Raw genomic sequence first — 18,311 nt, 5'->3', positions numbered from 1 at the left:
TGTTTAGCCTGGAGAAGAGGAGGCTGAGGGGAGACCTCATCGTGCTCTACAACTACCTGCAAGGAGGTTGTAGCGAGGTGGGGGTCGGTCTCTTCTCCCAAGTAACAAGCGATAGGACGAGAGGAAACGGCCTCAAGTTGCCCCAGGGGAGGTTTAGATTGGATGTGAGGAAAAATTTCTTTACTGAAAGAGTGGTTAAACATTGGAACAGGCTGCCCAGGGAAGTGGTGGAGTCCCCATCCCTGGAGGTATTTAAAAGACGAGTAGATGAGGCACTTAGGGACGTGGTTTAGTGGGCATGGTGGTGTTGGGTCGACGGTTGGACTCGATGATCTTAGACGTCTTTTCCAACCTTAATGATTCTATGAATGAGTGACCCACTTTATGATATTCTATGATTCTAAGTTTCTGATCATTTTGCTCATGCAATAACAGCCATTCATACCAGCAATTTGTCACAATAAAATACAGATTAAATCTGCATTAATTCACCTGGACTTTACCTACCCAGCTGGGATCAAAATCATGACAAACAGTGACATATTCTTGGAAAATACGTATTTCAGTCTGCCCCTACGAACTATGGTTTGAGAAACAAGAGGCTACTATTTAAAATTGCACAAAAACAATTTTTCTAGAATGCTTTGGTCTTGAAAATTGGTTTGCTCCCTTATTAGTTTGTACAGAAGATATGACACCATTAGGTGAGAGTTACTCCCTTTCAGCTTCCAAGTTAGAGGCCAAAGAACACCTCCTGAAATTCAATCCACTCTGTTACATTTCTTGCACAATCCTCAGCAATCAAGGTAACAACAGGAATTGTACAGGGTTTGTACCTTTACGTACGAGACAGTAGCTGTGTATTTCCAGAAGAACATCAATACCGACATGCCAAGCTACAAAACCAATCATTGTATAGGTGTCCCATGGGTCTGGTAGGTCAAGTGCTGGTAGATCCATTCCCAAGAACATAGTCACCACTAGTCAGTAAAAACAAGATAAAAAGACACTGAGTGCTGTGTCAGGGTAATTAAAATATGCTCTCAACACCTTTGGCAATAGATTTCCCATGAACTGCCTACAACTGCTTGGGGAACAAGGTTAGAGGAGTCCATGCACCTAAAAGCTTTTTTTTTTTTTTGGCAGTGTGAGGGGGAATGCAGGGAGGAAAGGAGAAGGCCAAAATGGCCTTCATCCTGCTCAGTGCCCTATCACATCCTAGTCACAAACACTAGCATTTGTGACTACCAACAAGACCACAGTCACCGCAACATTTGTGCTTAAGCTGCCTGTGGAAACTCATCACTATTAATAGAATTAAGCCCAGCTTCTGGTTCTGCGAGTTTCCCCTCCCCCATTAAGTAACATTGAACTATATTACTGTAAGAACACCATCCTCAAATCTTCCAAGACAAAAATAAATTACTCAAGATACAACAAGTCCTCATTACATAGATCTTTCAGATTTGTCTGTAATCTCTTTGGTTTTACATAGTCACTTTTTCTCCCTAAAGCTGTACCTGATGGCCACTTAAAACTCACACAGAAGATGGCCAGCAAGAAAAACAATCTTTAGAGATGCTCCTGGACTGGATGCCCATAGATGTTTTACATGAGCAACAGCCCAGACAATGAACAAAGTTCCTTTAAATCACTTAAAAGGGAGTAACAAGTGTTACTCCTACTCACCAGCTAATATTCTAGCTGTTGTACCAGTACTCCAGTGAAACCAGTTAAACAATTGCCTCCTACAAAACAATGAAAAGTATTTTATTGACTACATAGTTGGGAGGGGATGTTAATCAAAGAACATTGTTACTTGCTTTAAAGATATCTTTTCAAAATAATAAGAATTTGTAAAGAAACAGGCATATTTAATTCCTGTGGCTGTAACTTAATGAGTTAGCTGTGAGTACCTTGGTGCATGACGAGATGGTCTGAAACCTGCCATAAGTGCTTGAAAGATTGTCAGAGCCATCACGGTACAGCCGAGATAGGGATGAAAACCTGCTTGCTAAACACAGGACATTTTTCTTTAACATCATATCTATATAAAGATATAGGGAAAAAACCAAGAAGTTGATATTTATGCTTGTATTAGTTACAATGGTGGAGCAGCACTGTGTTTAGACTGGCAGAGACAACATGACACAGTAAGCTGCCCTGCAGCTGGATGGAGATGGTTCTCCTTGGCAGCATGAGACACTGGTAAGCCTGCCCAGGGTTTGTCCCACCTTTTGCTGTATTGAGAAATTCTACCAGCTGAAGAGCAGAGAGCAGTATGTAGAAGCTATACTCCAAGCCCTTCATCCTCAATCCTGTGTCTTCAGGAGATGCCTATTTCGTAACTCCTCCCAGCACTAGTATCTCCTCACCCTATCTGTTCTAATCTTAACCCTAAAACATTTTATTCAATTTCCCTAGCTCATACCTGTGACCACATTCTTCTCCCACCTTTAATTCAGATACTCTCTAGACTTTCCAATTTCTGATATCACCTTGCACCAAATATTATACAGGTGACAGCAACAAGTATACAATCTCTATCTAATGTTCCAGACTAAGCTTAGTCATTGGATACAGTTACTGAAGTCCAAGTTCATAACAACACTTATTCCCAGCAGTTTTACCACATCAGTATGTCAGCCGTCCCATCCTGACCCCCCTCCCAAGTTCAAGTTCTCTAAGGAAATGGGAAGAAGACGGATTTAGTACATAAAGAAACTGTGAGCAAGGACTTTATTTGAGAGAACGAGGAAGGAAGGAAAGTACTGAAGTTTTTCAATTGTAATTAAAGGAGGCAACGTTGTTCTTCGGTGTTGCTAGGATTTGAAATCAGCCTACTTAAGGACAGCTTTCACAGCAATTTCCTCAGCAATAGCTGTAACATGTTAGTCGCCAGTGGACCTCGTTCTCCTTCATTTGGTCCAACCTTTACATTTGAGTTAACAAATAAAACAAAAGCACACACTTACTTGGCTCCAACCTCCTCGGTATATAAAAGGCAACACAAAAGAAATGCTTGTAAGCGTGACTGTGGTCAACATAAGCATACGATGTACCTAGAAAAGTTAAGTTTGCTTTTAGAAACTCTACAGCTTTCTTAATACGCCATTAAAATACATTTAACAGATCTACAGTTAAAGATGTTCTTAGTCTCCTCTTTAGACTTTGCTTTTACTAGTAAAGTAGGTGAACTTCTGATTTGTAATTGTTCCATTTTATAAGATTAAAGAAAGACAAAAATCACACTAAGTTTAATCTCCTCTTTCTTGGATCTAGTAGGTTTATAATTCTGTTTACAATAAAGCTAGAAAACACAGCTGGAGATATGGGGAGATTTTGCCCACCTGAAACCACATCTCCTTTCCAAACAGGAATGAATGAGACCAGACAGGTTTGAAGAATCGTGCAACAAGAACACCAATACTAACTGTGGTAATCCAAGCAACAAACATTAGCGCTCCTGAAAATTGAAAAATAATACAAGGTAAACACGAGTAATTTAGCTGCATATGAATACAGCTTCAAAGACTGTGTAATAGTTTAGTCCATACGCATATGGTCAGAATTTACTAGTGCTAAGTTTTAATCAGCTGGTTCAGACTACAGCTTTATAGCATTTATCTGGCTAGAGGACAGAAACATCCATATAAAAGATAATCATACTATGCCCGCACAGCATGACAGAGCAGCTCTGGCTACCGCACATTTCATATACGCCAGTACAGTCAGTACATACTGGTGAGAGATGCTGTTCTGTCACCAACTTAGACGTCAGAGAATGAAAGGTGACATTTCTTTCAATTTGTTTGACAAAGAATGAGTTATAGTTCTCTCATGGGCCTGCTTTAAAATCCAGTACCGTAAGACAAAAAATTCTCATTAACTTCAATGGGTCTGGACTGTCAGTTGAGGAGTTTCTCATTTCAAATAGAATTAAACCAATAATGCAACTAGAACACATTAAACCAGAGAGAAAGAGGTAAACAGAAACAAGTCCTAATTATAAATTTAGGAGAAAATGCAAATGCAGGTTCATTTTTCTGGGTAAAAAGAATCTAACAATGCTGTTCTTGAAATGAAAAATTATTCATAACTTTACTCTGCCTTCATGGTCTCGGATCTTGCTAGCCAACAGTATATATAACATGAGCACCAGAAAGACAAGAGGAAATACCTACTCTACAATAATGAGGAAAATCTAACTCTCCAGTCTCAGCAAGTCTAGAACTGGAAAACAAAACTAGAAGTTGCAGCTTACCATGAGCCTTGATAAGTCGTGGGGACCTGGAACCTCCAATATCATGAGGAAGGCCTGTGACATTGTATATTCCATTGGTGATCAGAGGCTGACGACGATGTTTGTGTATTAGTCCACCTAAGCAGCGACAAAGTAGTTTGTTTATGGCTGATGAAAGCCACTGCACTTGTAAGTGCGCCCACTCCCTATTTATGACTGCAAGCCCTGTTGTGACCCCTGAGCATAATCATACAAACTAAATTTCTGACACACAATATGGTAAGAACCTAAGATGTCATCTGTCTTGCATACTTTATGTACAAGAACCAACTTACCCTTCTACAGAAAATAGCTTTCTCCACTACACACACAAGATGTGAAGAATAATTCCTTTCGATGTTAGTCTCCATTTCAAAAAGATGCAGCCAGCTCTCAAGAAGCTAACAGTTCCTAGCATCAAGTGGGCATACAACACACATACATGAGTAAGTTGACTATAACTTCCAAAAGCAAACCCATGGTCTGGAGAGGCAGTAAAGATGACTAGACTAAGATGCCTCAAACTTGGAAACCTTAGTTCAGATACTAATTCTCAGCTAAGCCATGTCTTACATAAGGGTTACTAACTCATTTAGAACCGTTCAAAGAAAAGCAACCACATGCAAGTCAAGTTTACCTTCACTAGCTTCCCCATCTGCCAGAAAGATGTAGTAACTGGCATCCAGATTAAATCTCCCTTTATAAGCAGGAAGACGAATACTCCTTCTGAAAGAACATTGAAGAACACCATCCACAAGCCTCCATGACACATCTTCAAGGGCATTCTGTGAAACAGGAGACATTTAATACCCAGTCTTTTCAGACTGGCAGAGTAATTGGCTTAAAAGTAACCGTGCAAAAGACAAGAGTGTCACTGGTGCACAAAGAAACACCAGCAATGATGGGGGGGGCGGATAAAAATCTCTTGCATACCAACGAAGGTGTGTCAGTAAGTCAACAGAGCAACATAAGGGTTGGACTTATTACCACAATTTTTCCCAGCTCATAACAACAATCTCGGGGCGGATAAAAATCTCTTGCATACCAACTTAGAAGGTGTGTCAGTAAGTCAACAGAGCAACATAAGGGTTGGACTTATTACCACCAATTTTTCCAGCTCATAACAACAATCTCCCCTTCCCTTCCAACCTTTAACCCAAGATACGTTGATTGCAACTGCAGCCCTAGCAAAGGGACAGAGTAACAACAGGCACAAAGTTCCTCAATAGAGTAAGCTCCCACCACATGACCTGTTTTTAAAAATTAAGTTTAGACTTCCAAAGGTAACATTTACTAGGAAGTAAGAGTCCAACCAATCTCACCTTAAAGAATTATGGATCCACCTCACTATTTACAGCTGCTGTGCAAAATCAAAGCACAAAGCGGCAGCATACCATTCATTACTTCAAACCTACATTTGTGTAAGTGTCTTAGGTGTTTTCAGACGTACCTCTGAATCCAAAACAGGACGACTTCGCCCCTTCAGATAGGCAGGGCTTACATGAACACGGTGGTCCTCATTAACACACAGATATGCATCATCACCACCCTGGAGAGTTTAAAAGAAAAAGGTATTTATAGCCCAATAAAAACCACTACTGGCAGTCTCCAAAAGCTCTTTGATTTAATATATGCAACAAGAGCTGAGACAAGTTTCTCTAGCTGTCAAGCTATTATTTCCCAGCTTTCAAACACTTCAGTATTACAGAGGAACCACATTAAGTCAAACAGTTGACACATTATGATTTACACTCCCCCCTCTCCCAGGGTAACAACCATACTATCAGAAGTTTCTTTAATTATTTAGAATTTACTAAATTAACCAGACAAGACAGAGATAGATGCTGAAGTTATTTAAAAACCCTCTTCAGTTAAAAGTTGGTTTTCTTCACAGCTGTGAAGACAAAGTATTGTTAAGAACCAAGTGTTCTTGCAGTAGGGACATGAATATAAACATCACCTCCTTTGTGCAACAGTTAGTTTACGGATTATGCATTTGTCAACAGCATCGTCCCTTCACTTTAACACCAATTAGAAAAAAGGATCTCTAAACACTTTTTAAGATTGAATGGAGTCACTCCTGTACAAACAATGATGAAATGCAAATGGTTTTCAGAAAGCATAGCAACTCAGCTTCTGACAGGTGAGGGGTTTTGGCTAGGTAACAAAGAAAGACTGATCTAACCAGGAATTCCAGTCAGCTACCATGCAATCAGACAGGTTGGATTCTGCTAAGACAGATGTCCACAGGGAAATTCTACTCCAAATAGTCAGTCCTGAGCTAAAACTGAATATCCACCTATAAAAGGCAACCTGTGCTTCAGCACTATGGGAGAGAAGTTACTTTGTGTGACATCTAGCAGCATTTCAGTTTTCCATATGCATGTTTTGCTAGAGTACCATTCAAACTTTACTAAGATCACAAAAGCAACTGAAGTAGTAGAATAGGACACTCACCATCCACTGGTCATGGGACAATGCAAATGCTAAATATCCTTCACTTGGACCACTCATTTCAATAAATACTGAACTCTTCTCTTGTTGGAAGGATAGAAAAAAACAGGAAGCACTCTCAGGATCACAGTTTGAAGGGTTCCTAATGCAGAACTTCATATTTCCACAGCCTGATGCATTAAACTAGACATTAAACAAACAAACAAGTCATAAGCAATGAGAGTTTCTCTCTTCTTCCTCCCTTTCTACCCCATTCTAGAAGAAAGCATACAAGGAACAGCAAAGAAATGCCATCTATGTCTACATACAAATCTCTTAACCCATCCCTACAATTACCCCAGGACTAGCAGGTAAAATGATGGCAAGTTCCAAGCTGTACTTCTACTCAAGTTGAATTTTCACTTTAAAGACATAATAATAGAATAACTTTGAAAAGCAAGTAAAAGCTTTAGAGAAACTTCCTTTGGTTTAATTTTTAGACAGGTAATAATTGCTGTAGGATGAGGGAGAAAAGAAGGGAAGATCAGTTTTTTATTTCCTTTTTAAAGTAGCAACTCCACTGATACACAATAAAAGAATGCACGGATTAGAAGTCACACTTATTCTGGATCAAGTAGCGATGCTTGCTCAATCCATTCAAGAATCAGTAATGGAAGTCAGCGACACAGATGAACTCATAGAAGGAAGTTTCTGAGCCTGCGGTTACTAAATAGGAAGTTATTAGTCAGGACCAGAGTAAGTCTTTTCCCCATCTCTCTTCCCAGGTATGCATAATATTTTCTGACCATTAAGTTCTAAATGTTCTATCAATCTTTTGACCCGTGTGTGTTGTGACATTTAACCCATACAAGTTCAGACAACTCAACTAACACAACAGGGTAGCTGTCTATGTTCTTGGTCTGTGATACCCAAGTTACTCATCCATCATCTCTCCCTTTCTGTCAATAGACTGTATCAATGTGATTTCATTTAATTCCATTGATCACAAACATTAGAGAGAGCATTATTTAGGTTTACAATTACTTACTGGTTTTGATAAGTAGGAAACCGGGTGTGAAGTTGACACAGCCTCTGATGTTGCATGCAAGGGTGGTGTTGGGGACAGTGCATTAGGCTGAGAAACAATAGGACCAGGAATCTTCACCCAGAAAATCTTGTATTTCTTCACAACTGTGGCTCTTGAAAAAAAACACAACACACACACAGAGTCATTACTGTATACATCCACAGCTGATTTTTACTTTAAAAAAAAAAGGAAAAAGGAAAAGCTTTATAGTTTGTTCAACTTATTTGTAAAACCCCCATCTTTATGCAGACCTCTACCATTTTAGGGATTTAAGTAGGAAAAATATTTGAAATCTCAGTGGAAAAATAGTTTTAAAACATATTACTGCATGGTCTACTGCATATAAGAAACATTCATGCCTGTGGCACAGATTACAACCTCAGAGAAAAGTTGCATAGATTTTATGCATTAGTGCCCAAAAAGCTAACAGTGTAACAGGAGGGTATACATACCATTTTGTTAGGTACAAGCACAGAAAGAGATTCTTTACACTGTATGTTACAGGCATGAGAAGTGAGCAGTTAACCAGAAATACTAGAGAAACCGGTCTCCGAATCCCCTTCTACTCTCCCCACAAAAATCAAACTAATTATCTCCAAGCTTTCCCTAAAGAACAAGTGTCTGCATTAATGTAGATTCTACAGCAAGCAAGAGGTGTCAACTTTTCAGGCCATCAGTCCAAGGATACTTTTCAGTTGCTGGCCAATATTTGACACAGAATGGTACAGGTTTACCTTATCTGCATTTTAATAAGCTAGAACTAACACTAGATGTACTTACAGAAACTGTACACGTTTTGGTGCATCTCCAGGAGCGATCCAATAAACTTTTATGTATTTCTTTTTTGCTTTACTTGTGTGACTGACAGCTGAATTCTGAAAACAGACACATAAAGAGTTACACAGTGGATATGCACTAAGGAGATTTCAGCTAACACAGTCATCACAGGCTGCAGCTAAATCCTAAACAGACACCGCACTGTTACACTGCACAGACCCAGTCCAACTGGCTTTTCCCCAATCAGTCATGATCAACTCAGATGAAGTCTACCACTGAAACTTATATGCACTAACAAACTTTAAGGCTAAAAGGAACAACTAGAGGTCTTTCAGTCTAGAAGACTCCAGTAATGAGACAGAGGTCCCTGCAACATTTATGCAGAAATGGTGTGATAACACTCTGTTTTTTGACAGTAGGAGCATGAAGGGACAGTGCAATGACTGTACAGAGAGAACAGAACTAGTATTCCAGAGGACAAAAACCAAAAGTAGTCTTGGGGTCAGACAGTTATTTGCACAAGATAAACAGATCAGACACAGCACTGAACTAAGTCCTCAGAGCACAGAGGGGACGACCCAGACAACCCCATGGCTTTACAGCACTGATGAATGCGTTAATTGGACACCACTGGGGGGCAGGCAGTAGAAGTGGAGAGAAAAGAAAATACATCTAGGCAGATTGAGAACTTTGTCCACACCGGCTCAGGTGACACTGTACATGTTCATGAAGTTCAAGCGGGTTGCTGAAACACTAGTCAGAGTTCACATCTCTTGCACATGAGGCAGAATCAATTTATCTAAAACAGATATTGAAGATTGCGATCTAACCTGTTACTAAGAAGGCTCCATTAACAGTAACTGACAGAGCAACACTAAAGATAATCTACTCTAGTGTTTGTTTACCACAATAACTGACCTAAGCTTTCCTTGCCGTAAGACATTTTCTCTGTCCCTAACAAGCATGGAAAATGATTGATAACTCTCCTCTTCCAAGCAAATAGAGCATGCCCTCCTCTTTTTAGTATTAAGTATGATAACCAGGAATATACTACCTTCACTGTGCACAAGTAAAAATCATGTTATGAATGCTGCATCTTCCCACAGCAGTCAATAGCCTTCTACCACCAGGATAGTTTAAATGGCTTGCAAGAATAGTCTGACAGAGTTGCAGTGAGACATGCCTCTATACTGCAAGTTCGACCAATTTCCTGAGAGACTTACTGAGCTCAAAGAAGATTACATAGCTTAGCTCTGTCCTATTACAGACCCGGTCTAGTACAAACACCTCAGTGCCTGATGTCCCATTTTAAGACACTAGACTATACCTTGGTACGGCCACATGTCAGAAGCTGTGAAAGTCTCCGGTCAACTAACATGAAAGAACCAACGGCAGGGCTATCCAGGTGTTCCGCATCCCGGGCTTGTATGAAAAATCCTTCAAAATCTGGTCCAGACAGATGAACTGAAGCAAGAAGAAAAAGGAAGTGGAAATATTCTCCAGAGGAAGAATGAAATATTTCAACAATGACCACCAGAAGCTCATTTTACAAGTACTAAATGACTGCTAAATGGATCACCTGAACAAGATCCAACTGCTTAGATAGACCTAGTATAGCTAGCTGAATAAAGACACACTACAACACACAGAAACAGTAAATTAAACTCTTCAGCTATAACTGACACAATACCTTCTATGTTGTCCCCTGGTTTAAATTCAGTCCCATTCACTGTAATGGTGTGCTCAGGTGACAGCTGTGGAGAGCTACCATGACAGGGTATCATGCTAGTGCAGGCTTCTCTTATTTTTCCACTTGGATAGCCATCCACAGACGCATAGAAGCAAATAAACATCCAAACAGCAAAAGCAAGGCCAGGCAGCTCCATCTATATAAAGTAAGAGTTACAGGCAATTAAATACAATAAATGTTTACATTACAGGTCACCACTCATCTTTAGAAGAGTCAGTTGAATACTGAAGTTTAAAAACAAGTTAAAAACAAAAACATGCATGAGAAGACACCATTCCCAGCTGCAGAAGCCAAAAGTAACGTGCGCTTCTGATAACTGCTAGACTTTGCAAGAATGTTCACAGATATCGTGTTTCAGGCCATCAAGAGCACAGACAGTAGATGGATCCCTTCATCCACTGGGTGGATTATTTCTCTCAGTGCATTTTGACATCATTTTTTAAATTTCTTTTGCTTACGCCTCTCCCATTCTCTCTCAAAAAAAAAAATCTGCAGAGGACAGATGGATCTTAAAACATGTTTCATTGCTGTATAAAGGTCCACAGTATACTGAGGAACTACACAGCTAGTATCAAACCACTCTTTTATTAATCATAGCTCCAAATTGTGCATCATTACAGACTGCCTTTTGTTTCCACAACTCGTGTCTACTTCTTCACATATGACAAATAATTCCCAGGTAACAAGTTCTTCTTTCTGCAGGGAAACTAAAGTTGCCAAATGTCAGAAATAGATTTTATACATGCAAAAGAGTGGGAATTTGGTATAAAGATTTAGACAAAGAAATATGTTTGTTGCAGACAAGCACAAGACTTTTCCTTTGAACTCCTCCTTTTGGATATTGGACCTCCGGACAATTAGTCAAACAATAGCATTGCTTGTCACACTCTCATTAAGGGAACAGTACACATGAAAAACATGTAGGGTATTCGGACCGAAGAGCCTAAAACAGTTATATGTACCCCTAACCCCAGCATTCATCATATAATGTCTCACTCTGCCACAATACTGTTTTCAAAAAAGCTGTGGTAATTGTTTTGTTACTCAGCAGCATGCAGGATTTACAGTTGTATCGTTGCTTACAGAATGCCTTAGCCAACAAGAAAAACCGTCTGCATGTCCAAAAGGTTGGGAGAACAGAGATAAACTCCCTTGCAATCCTTAGGTACAAGAAGTGGGTTATCAGCTCTAGTGGAACATATAACAGGCAAGTACGTCTGCCTTCTGGAAGAGCCATGCCCATTTTGCACCAAGTGATAAGAAGTATCAGGTTATGAAGTTTCCTGACAGCACGCATGGACATGAAGATAAGAAAGGCACAGAGCCATTTCAGACTGAACTCTGATACCTAAAAAGCAGTCAGATGAAGACAAGGCATGTCATTAGTCTTACACACTCTCTAGGAGTCATCAACATTAACTTTTCCAAAGTTCTCATACATTCAGTGCTAAAAATCCACAATATCCAGAGCAATACTGCATTTGTACTTCAACATAAGAGCTCCTTGGCAACTTTACACCAGTAAATATAAGACAATCAAAGGGGTTTGAACAGTTACATTTCAGGAACTAGGAAAAAAAAAAACCCAACACTCAACTCCTCCTGCCAAATATTCAAGATAACATTATGATAATATCTTTAACTTCTAGTTAAAGTAAGCCTTTCCTTCTAGTTCCAATACTTTTCCAAACTGTCACAAACCTACATCAACATGATTTTATTCATAAGTTAAGGAAGCCTACAGAAACCTAAAACCTAAGGTTCAGTACAATGGTGGCATTAAAGCAGCTTTCATACATACCAGTGAAATCTTCAAAACAAGTTGCTGCCAGAAGAGATAAGGCTGCATACCGCAGAAACAAGAAAAAGAGTAGGTTAGTATTCTAGTTTAAGTAGCAGAGGATGTGGTAGGGATTTAAAATGAAACAAGAAATATTCTTTAGCAGACTCAACTGACTCAAAAGCTGGCAGAAGAGAAAAAGGAAGCAGCAGAGATGAAAAGAATGAAAAAGGCCAAAATCTGAAAGTACTGTACTAAAGAACAACTTTTAAAAACATTTTTTCTTTTTTTAAACAGGGTTATCTGTAGAAGAGCAATCTCCTCTATGCACATTCAATGATGAGGGCCAGATCCTATAAAGAATAGTAATTTCCATATTAAAATTTAGCTTTCCTCAAACAAGACTTATTCAGCTGCCTTGAGAAGTCCCTTTCCTCCTTTAATCTGGAAATACGCTGTGGCACTCTACGTTCTCCACTTACACTGTAAAAGAGGCAGAGGGAAGATGGGAAGCACTCGTATAATATCAATCATTCTGTGGTTAAAGATTCATTTTGTATTTTTAGGAAAATAGCTCCTAAAATGTTATTGTAGGCAAAACAGTACAATAGGTCAACATTCTAGAGAAGTCAAGCTTTAAGAAATTATTCCTTACTTTCAGATTAAAGAACTCTGGACTTTAACTCGAATACCATAGAAAAACCCTTTTTACAACAGAGGAGAACTTCATATTCAAAATTGTAGTTTGTACTAGCCAAAAGCAGAAGTTAACAATCACTCATCTGCTGCCTCTAATTCAGCTAGGATCTCACTGTGCCTCCCCACCCCCTTTTGCAACACGCACATACCCCCTCAGCCTTCAGCCAAGACCTGTTTGAAACAAGCCTCATACCAATCATAACAATCAAGACAGACAAGGACACAAAATCTGAATATACAGGAGGGAAGAGGGGAAATCCAAGAGATGCCCAGAACTTCCTCATATAAGCAGGTTAGGGTGTCTCCTTTAGCTCTAAAAAAGCACCTGTTACAAGAGCACGAAACAGTATGTCATGCCCTCGTGAATATGACAGTCAGGCCAAGAGAAGGAAAAAGTGAGTTAGTCTAGAAAGCTGAGCACATACCATTAGTAGTTCAAAAATGAACAATATTAAAAAAACACCCAAGGAAGATACCTAATTAAGCTAATGAATCAGCAATAAGCAATTCTGAGAAGGGACAAGAAAAGGTATCTTTGTACTCAGGCTGAAGATCGATAAGCAATTATATCCATCCTCAGCCAAGTATTTGCACAATAGATCATCTGTTTTGCTAAACAAAAAAACCCCACAGTCAGCCACTGGCAAGCAACAAGTCACTCCTATATAAAACAGTCACCTCTTCTTCTGTAAGATTACATGGTTTCCTCTTTTCTCTGATTAGAGTTCTACAGCCACGATAGTGTTATTTCCCTCCAAGTGATGTTGTCAGGAATGACTACATTTTTAGACATTTATCACACCATATAGACCACAATGCAGAACAGTTATTTAGAATTAGAGGAGTAACTAGCTTTAACATTTTAACTAATCACACGCAGAGGTAAAGGAATCAAGGTTTGCAATAAGTGAACATACAATAAACTGTAGAATATGCTACTTTTTTCTGATATTCCCTTTTGCAGGAAAAACAGAAGACGACAACTAAATCTCACAACTACATACATAAGTACAACCCCAAACAAAAAGCGTCAGGATTAATGGCATGGAAATTATTTGTTAGAGAGGTTAGGTTCAGGAAAGCTGAAGTGTGATATGTGAATCATGCTTAACCTCACCACAAAATAAATGCCTTTTAAAGAATAAAGTAAAAATAAAAACAGTTCTCCACCTGTATCAAGAAGCACCCGAGAGTCTGATCAAAGCTATCACATCTTACAGAACTGTTACTCACTATTATTCTACTCCTCCCAGAAACATGGCTGAATTAAAAAAAACCACAGTTAATTTGCATTCTAATAAAGATGAATCAGCAGATCTCTGCAAGATCGTCTTTTCTAGATAAGAACAACATAACAAACTGCGTCAAAACCTTAAATCACCAAGTATTGCCACTAAAGCTAGATTCAAAATGAGAATCTATGTTAACTCAAGCTTTGAGGTGTGTAAGCTGTGGAACAGCCTGCTACTACCTATAGCATTTGAAAATACTCTCAGTTTCCACCATAACTTATTATAAATTGTAAATTTGTCCTTCTTGACAGATTTTGCTTGCAAGTTGTATTTCAAAGGGTTATAAATAAGTCACAATGGCCAAAGCTTCTTAATACAACAACTCATTGGTGACAGCCTACAAATTAGCAGACAGTCAAGTTCCCTGTACTAAAGAAGAATAGGAATAATTGACTTCAGGACTGAAGCATAATGATGTTAAAAAACATAAAAGCTAATTCCTGCAGTATTTTTCAACTGGCAATTCTCCACTGTTTTTGTTAACTTACTATCGTTTGAACAGCCTGGAAGAACAGGAAGCTTAAGGATTTCTGCACTACCCAGTGACTTGTTTTCCAAGATAAATGCATTACACTGAAATGCTTGTGTTAACCAAGGGCCTGAGAGTACATATAATCTCCTTCCTCTATCCTGCCTGCATGCCAGCTGCACACCATGTGGTAGCATGCATCAGTAAATGCCCCAGTCAAGGTTACAAGGATGCGCTACAGAGCATACTAGCTCCACAGTCAGAACACAATCACATAGCATTGATTGTTGATTTTACTTGATCTTGTACTATACACAGACTTTTCAATATGTTATATACGACCAAAGACAGCATAAGATCCAGGAGTCCTTTCTCTACAGACAGATTAGATACTAGCGCATATGACACCATTACAGTATAAGACAGTTATTAAACAGCTATGCTTCATACCTTTACTAAGAATGGAAAAAATACTTCAATACTCATTAGTTTGAAGCATGACTGCAAATTTGTTATTCCCTCCCAAACTCTCCCTACTTAAATCTTCAGTATAATAGATAACTCTCAACCCTGGCAGGAAAGAAAGCTTCAGAACAAGTTTGTTCAAAGAAACTTCATCATTACCTGTAATTCTAACAGTGTTTCAAATATCATGTCACTCTTGGGGTGAAGGGAGGGAGGGAGAGAATTGTGTACTTGAAGCCACTTATAATACAGCCCTCTAATTAATAGAAAACAAAAAAATACAGAGTGACAGTCATCATCTCATCACCCTTGCCTAACATGGGCAAAATGCTTTAAGCTTTTCCAAGGAAGTTGAGTAATCGGAACGTCAATTAATATTTCATATGGAACTTGATTATAACTGTAAAATTCAATTTCAAACAGAGGTTACTCAATACTAACAGCTGACTTCTAAAATTTCAGTTAAGCATTTCTTGAGCCATACTACCGAGTTATTTTGTATGTTTGCTGGGCAGGTCAGAACTCAAGACAGAAATAGAGCTTTTTGTTAGAGCACCCTTTTTTGGGAACTTACATTGCATACAACCCACCAGAAATTTGGAGGAAAGTCATGTAGAAAAATCAGAATAGGGGTCCCAAAGGTACTCCATGCATGGCCAGTTATTCCAACAGTAGTGGGATGCAGAACAGTAATTTTAAATAAGAGGCAGCCAAAAAAAGCTCACTGAGAACCTACAACAGATATTCCTGAAAAAGTGAACTAGAAACAACTGTTTCAGTTAGTATAAATGGAGATGAAGTAGCTAGGATTCTTTATATTTACGATGAAGTAGCTAGGATTCTTTATATTTACAATGGACCATGACAAGACAAGAACACCTCAGTGATAATTCAAACATTAAAGGCCAAAATAATTATCTGTGGCTTAAACTCAAGAGATTCTGCCTGGCAAGGCAGACTGCAAAGAGAAATACAGGTTTGCTCATAATAATAGCTACCAGCTTCTCTAAAGTTTCAATGCAATACAACTACACTTGTCTGAACATTTAGAATTTATCATCCCATTCATTCAGGAGTCATCTCTTTCTCCTACTAAGGAGGAAGGAGGAGTGAATAAGAAATGGGGGTAGGGGGGTGGGAAGAGTGCTTTAGGAGCAGAATCTTTGAAAGCCTGAACCAACCATACAAAAATTTAGTGGGAATCTTTTCATGATATTTAGTATACACAGGAATTTATTCTCCTGATTACATCTCACGACCTTACAGTAACTGCATTTGGATAAATGGAGAGCAGTAAGTTACTCCCTCCTGTGTTGAAAAAACTCCCACAGTCCCTGCAGGTATCAACAGCTAAGAAAGCCCTGGTAGCCTAATTCCTCAAGAGCACAATGTTCACGCACAAACTCAGGATCTCTTCACAGAAATTATCTTCTTTCAGCCATTTAACAGAACTTCCATTAGCTGCAGAGTATGAAACCTAAAACTAGTTTCAGAGGAGATGAGAGGACGGGCAGGGCAAACATATTGCCAATTCAAAGGTACAAGAACTATCCCAGCCAGAACTTTTCTCCTGAGCACCACCAGACAAGAGGGCAAGCAGAAAAGGAAAAAGCTGCCTAAAGGCAAGTAAGCTGTGTTAACAGAAGGTGTTTGTGCCATGTCTCTTTAGAAATATACCCTTACAAAGCAAAAGCTGGCAGCCTTGCTGTCCAAGAGTCACCTTCCCTCTGAGTTCAGAAAAAGAGCTTGGGTTAACGTCTCCTGCTCATTTAAATGTGGTCATATCACAATAGCTGGATGAGCAAGGGCAGAAAACAAGTAGCGTTCACATTCACGATAACTCATTACTTTTTTTTAAAAAAAAAAAAATCACACCCCCACCCCCCCCACCCCCAAGATAACAAAACATACACACCTCAGCCTCTTGGTCTTTCTACTCAGGAAACATTCAAAGAGAACTTCAAGGCTTTTCTGTTTCCAAATGAATTTTTGTAACAGTTTAAGCGTAGGTCCTTACCTTACTGTTACAGCGACCAAGCCTGAGTAAAACTGCCATGGGATTTCTACTTATAGTAAGACAGCTTATATTACATTGTAACCTCTTCTATTTGACTGGCATCTAACAGTATTAACCTTTATCATACCCAGGATCAGAGGAAGTTTGTCTGAAAGAAGAAACAGTACACACACGAAAAAGGAAACATTTGTAAGAGTGTTCTTTACTTCAGGCACACATTTTATACTGCTTTGCAAGCTCAGCACTTCAGCTGAAGTGCATGAAGTTGTAATGAAGCACTGACCCTGCAGCTTCCTTTGCTTTGTCAGACATATAATTCCACAGACCTCAGAGAGTTTCATATTAAGTAATTATTTTAATTATCTTCTGGTGCAGTTAAGGGGAAAAAAACCCAAACAAACCACAACTTTTGATACCTTCTTCCTCAAAGCACAAGTTGGTACAAAGTTGCAGCATGATTTTAAAGCTTGTTATACGTTTACTCCCGACCAAAGAGACACTTTCTTTTCAAAAAATTCTCAAAAAGGAATACGATCAGTGTGCCTTTTTTCCATATATCCCACCAAGAATGAAGAAGAGGCAAGGATTTTGCCCTGTTCAGTTATTTACTTTGACTATTTAACTTTCTGTTGGGCAACTGCTCTGCATATAATCTTTAAGGCCCCAACCTTGCAAACTTTTATGTATACAAAGAACCAAAAGTTGCAGGCTGACTTAAAAATGACAGTTTGTTACCCCAACAAGCAAATTCAACTACAGGATCAGCACATTTGCTGTAACAGCTACCATACAGCCATCTCCTATGCACGTTAATGAAGAAACAACATAAGTAATATTCACGTAACATTAAGATGCAAACAAGATGCAAGAGAAACATGGTTGGTGTGGCTTCCAGATAAAATGAGCCTTAGCTTACCTTTACTCATTAAGGCAAGCACACTTAAGAGTTTTCTCTAAAGCAATTCAGAAATGCTTGCATGAAAGGCAGCAGCTACAAGGTGCTTCAAAAGCTTCACCAGATTTTAATTTACTTCATAGCTACTGTAGATATTCTAGTAAGCATATATACTTTTCAAAAAACTCGCAGCATCCACACTTTGAGCACTCACTGGCGTCAGTTTCACTAAAGCGCTCTGGAGCTACAGCAGCTTCTCTAAGGCAGCCCCGCCCGCCGCGCACCACCCTCGCTCCGGGCAGCCCCACGCTCTCCTCTCCCCTCCGGCACCGCTCCCGCAGAGAAGGGCAGCGGGAAACCGGCCG

The 18,311-nt window shown here is 39.2% G+C and overlaps 1 protein-coding gene across 7 annotated transcripts in view; it reads right to left on the bottom strand.

Moving 5' to 3' along the window:
- The window catches only part of FRRS1 (ferric chelate reductase 1), a 35,054-nt gene that overhangs the window by 7,489 nt on the left and 9,254 nt on the right, over positions 1 to 18,311 (bottom strand). For 2 of the 7 annotated variants that reach the window (XR_002086348.1, XM_019474909.1), the window contains exons 1-15: positions 18,161 to 18,275; positions 16,950 to 17,199; positions 10,270 to 10,465; positions 9,907 to 10,043; positions 8,583 to 8,677; positions 7,764 to 7,914; positions 6,740 to 6,919; positions 5,733 to 5,831; positions 4,920 to 5,067; positions 4,265 to 4,381; positions 3,351 to 3,466; positions 2,976 to 3,062; positions 1,917 to 2,014; positions 1,690 to 1,748; positions 837 to 980 (exon numbers count right to left, since the gene is read on the bottom strand). Coding sequence is in view for 6 of the 7 variants with exons in the window: in XM_019474909.1 (XP_019330454.1) it covers positions 837 to 980; positions 1,690 to 1,748; positions 1,917 to 2,014; positions 2,976 to 3,062; positions 3,351 to 3,466; positions 4,265 to 4,381; positions 4,920 to 5,067; positions 5,733 to 5,831; positions 6,740 to 6,919; positions 7,764 to 7,914; positions 8,583 to 8,677; positions 9,907 to 10,043; positions 10,270 to 10,465 (1,627 nt within the window). In the remaining variant the exon portion in view is untranslated. The other 5 variants (XM_019474910.1, XM_009290444.2, XM_019474911.1 and 2 more) reach the window with 5 other exon arrangements.

Source organism: Aptenodytes forsteri, unplaced genomic scaffold, assembly GCF_000699145.1.
Source record: "Aptenodytes forsteri isolate BGI_AS27 unplaced genomic scaffold, ASM69914v1 Scaffold237, whole genome shotgun sequence".
NCBI classification, from domain to species: domain Eukaryota; kingdom Metazoa; phylum Chordata; class Aves; order Sphenisciformes; family Spheniscidae; genus Aptenodytes; species Aptenodytes forsteri.
This window is presented reverse-complemented; position numbering and strand designations above follow the sequence as displayed.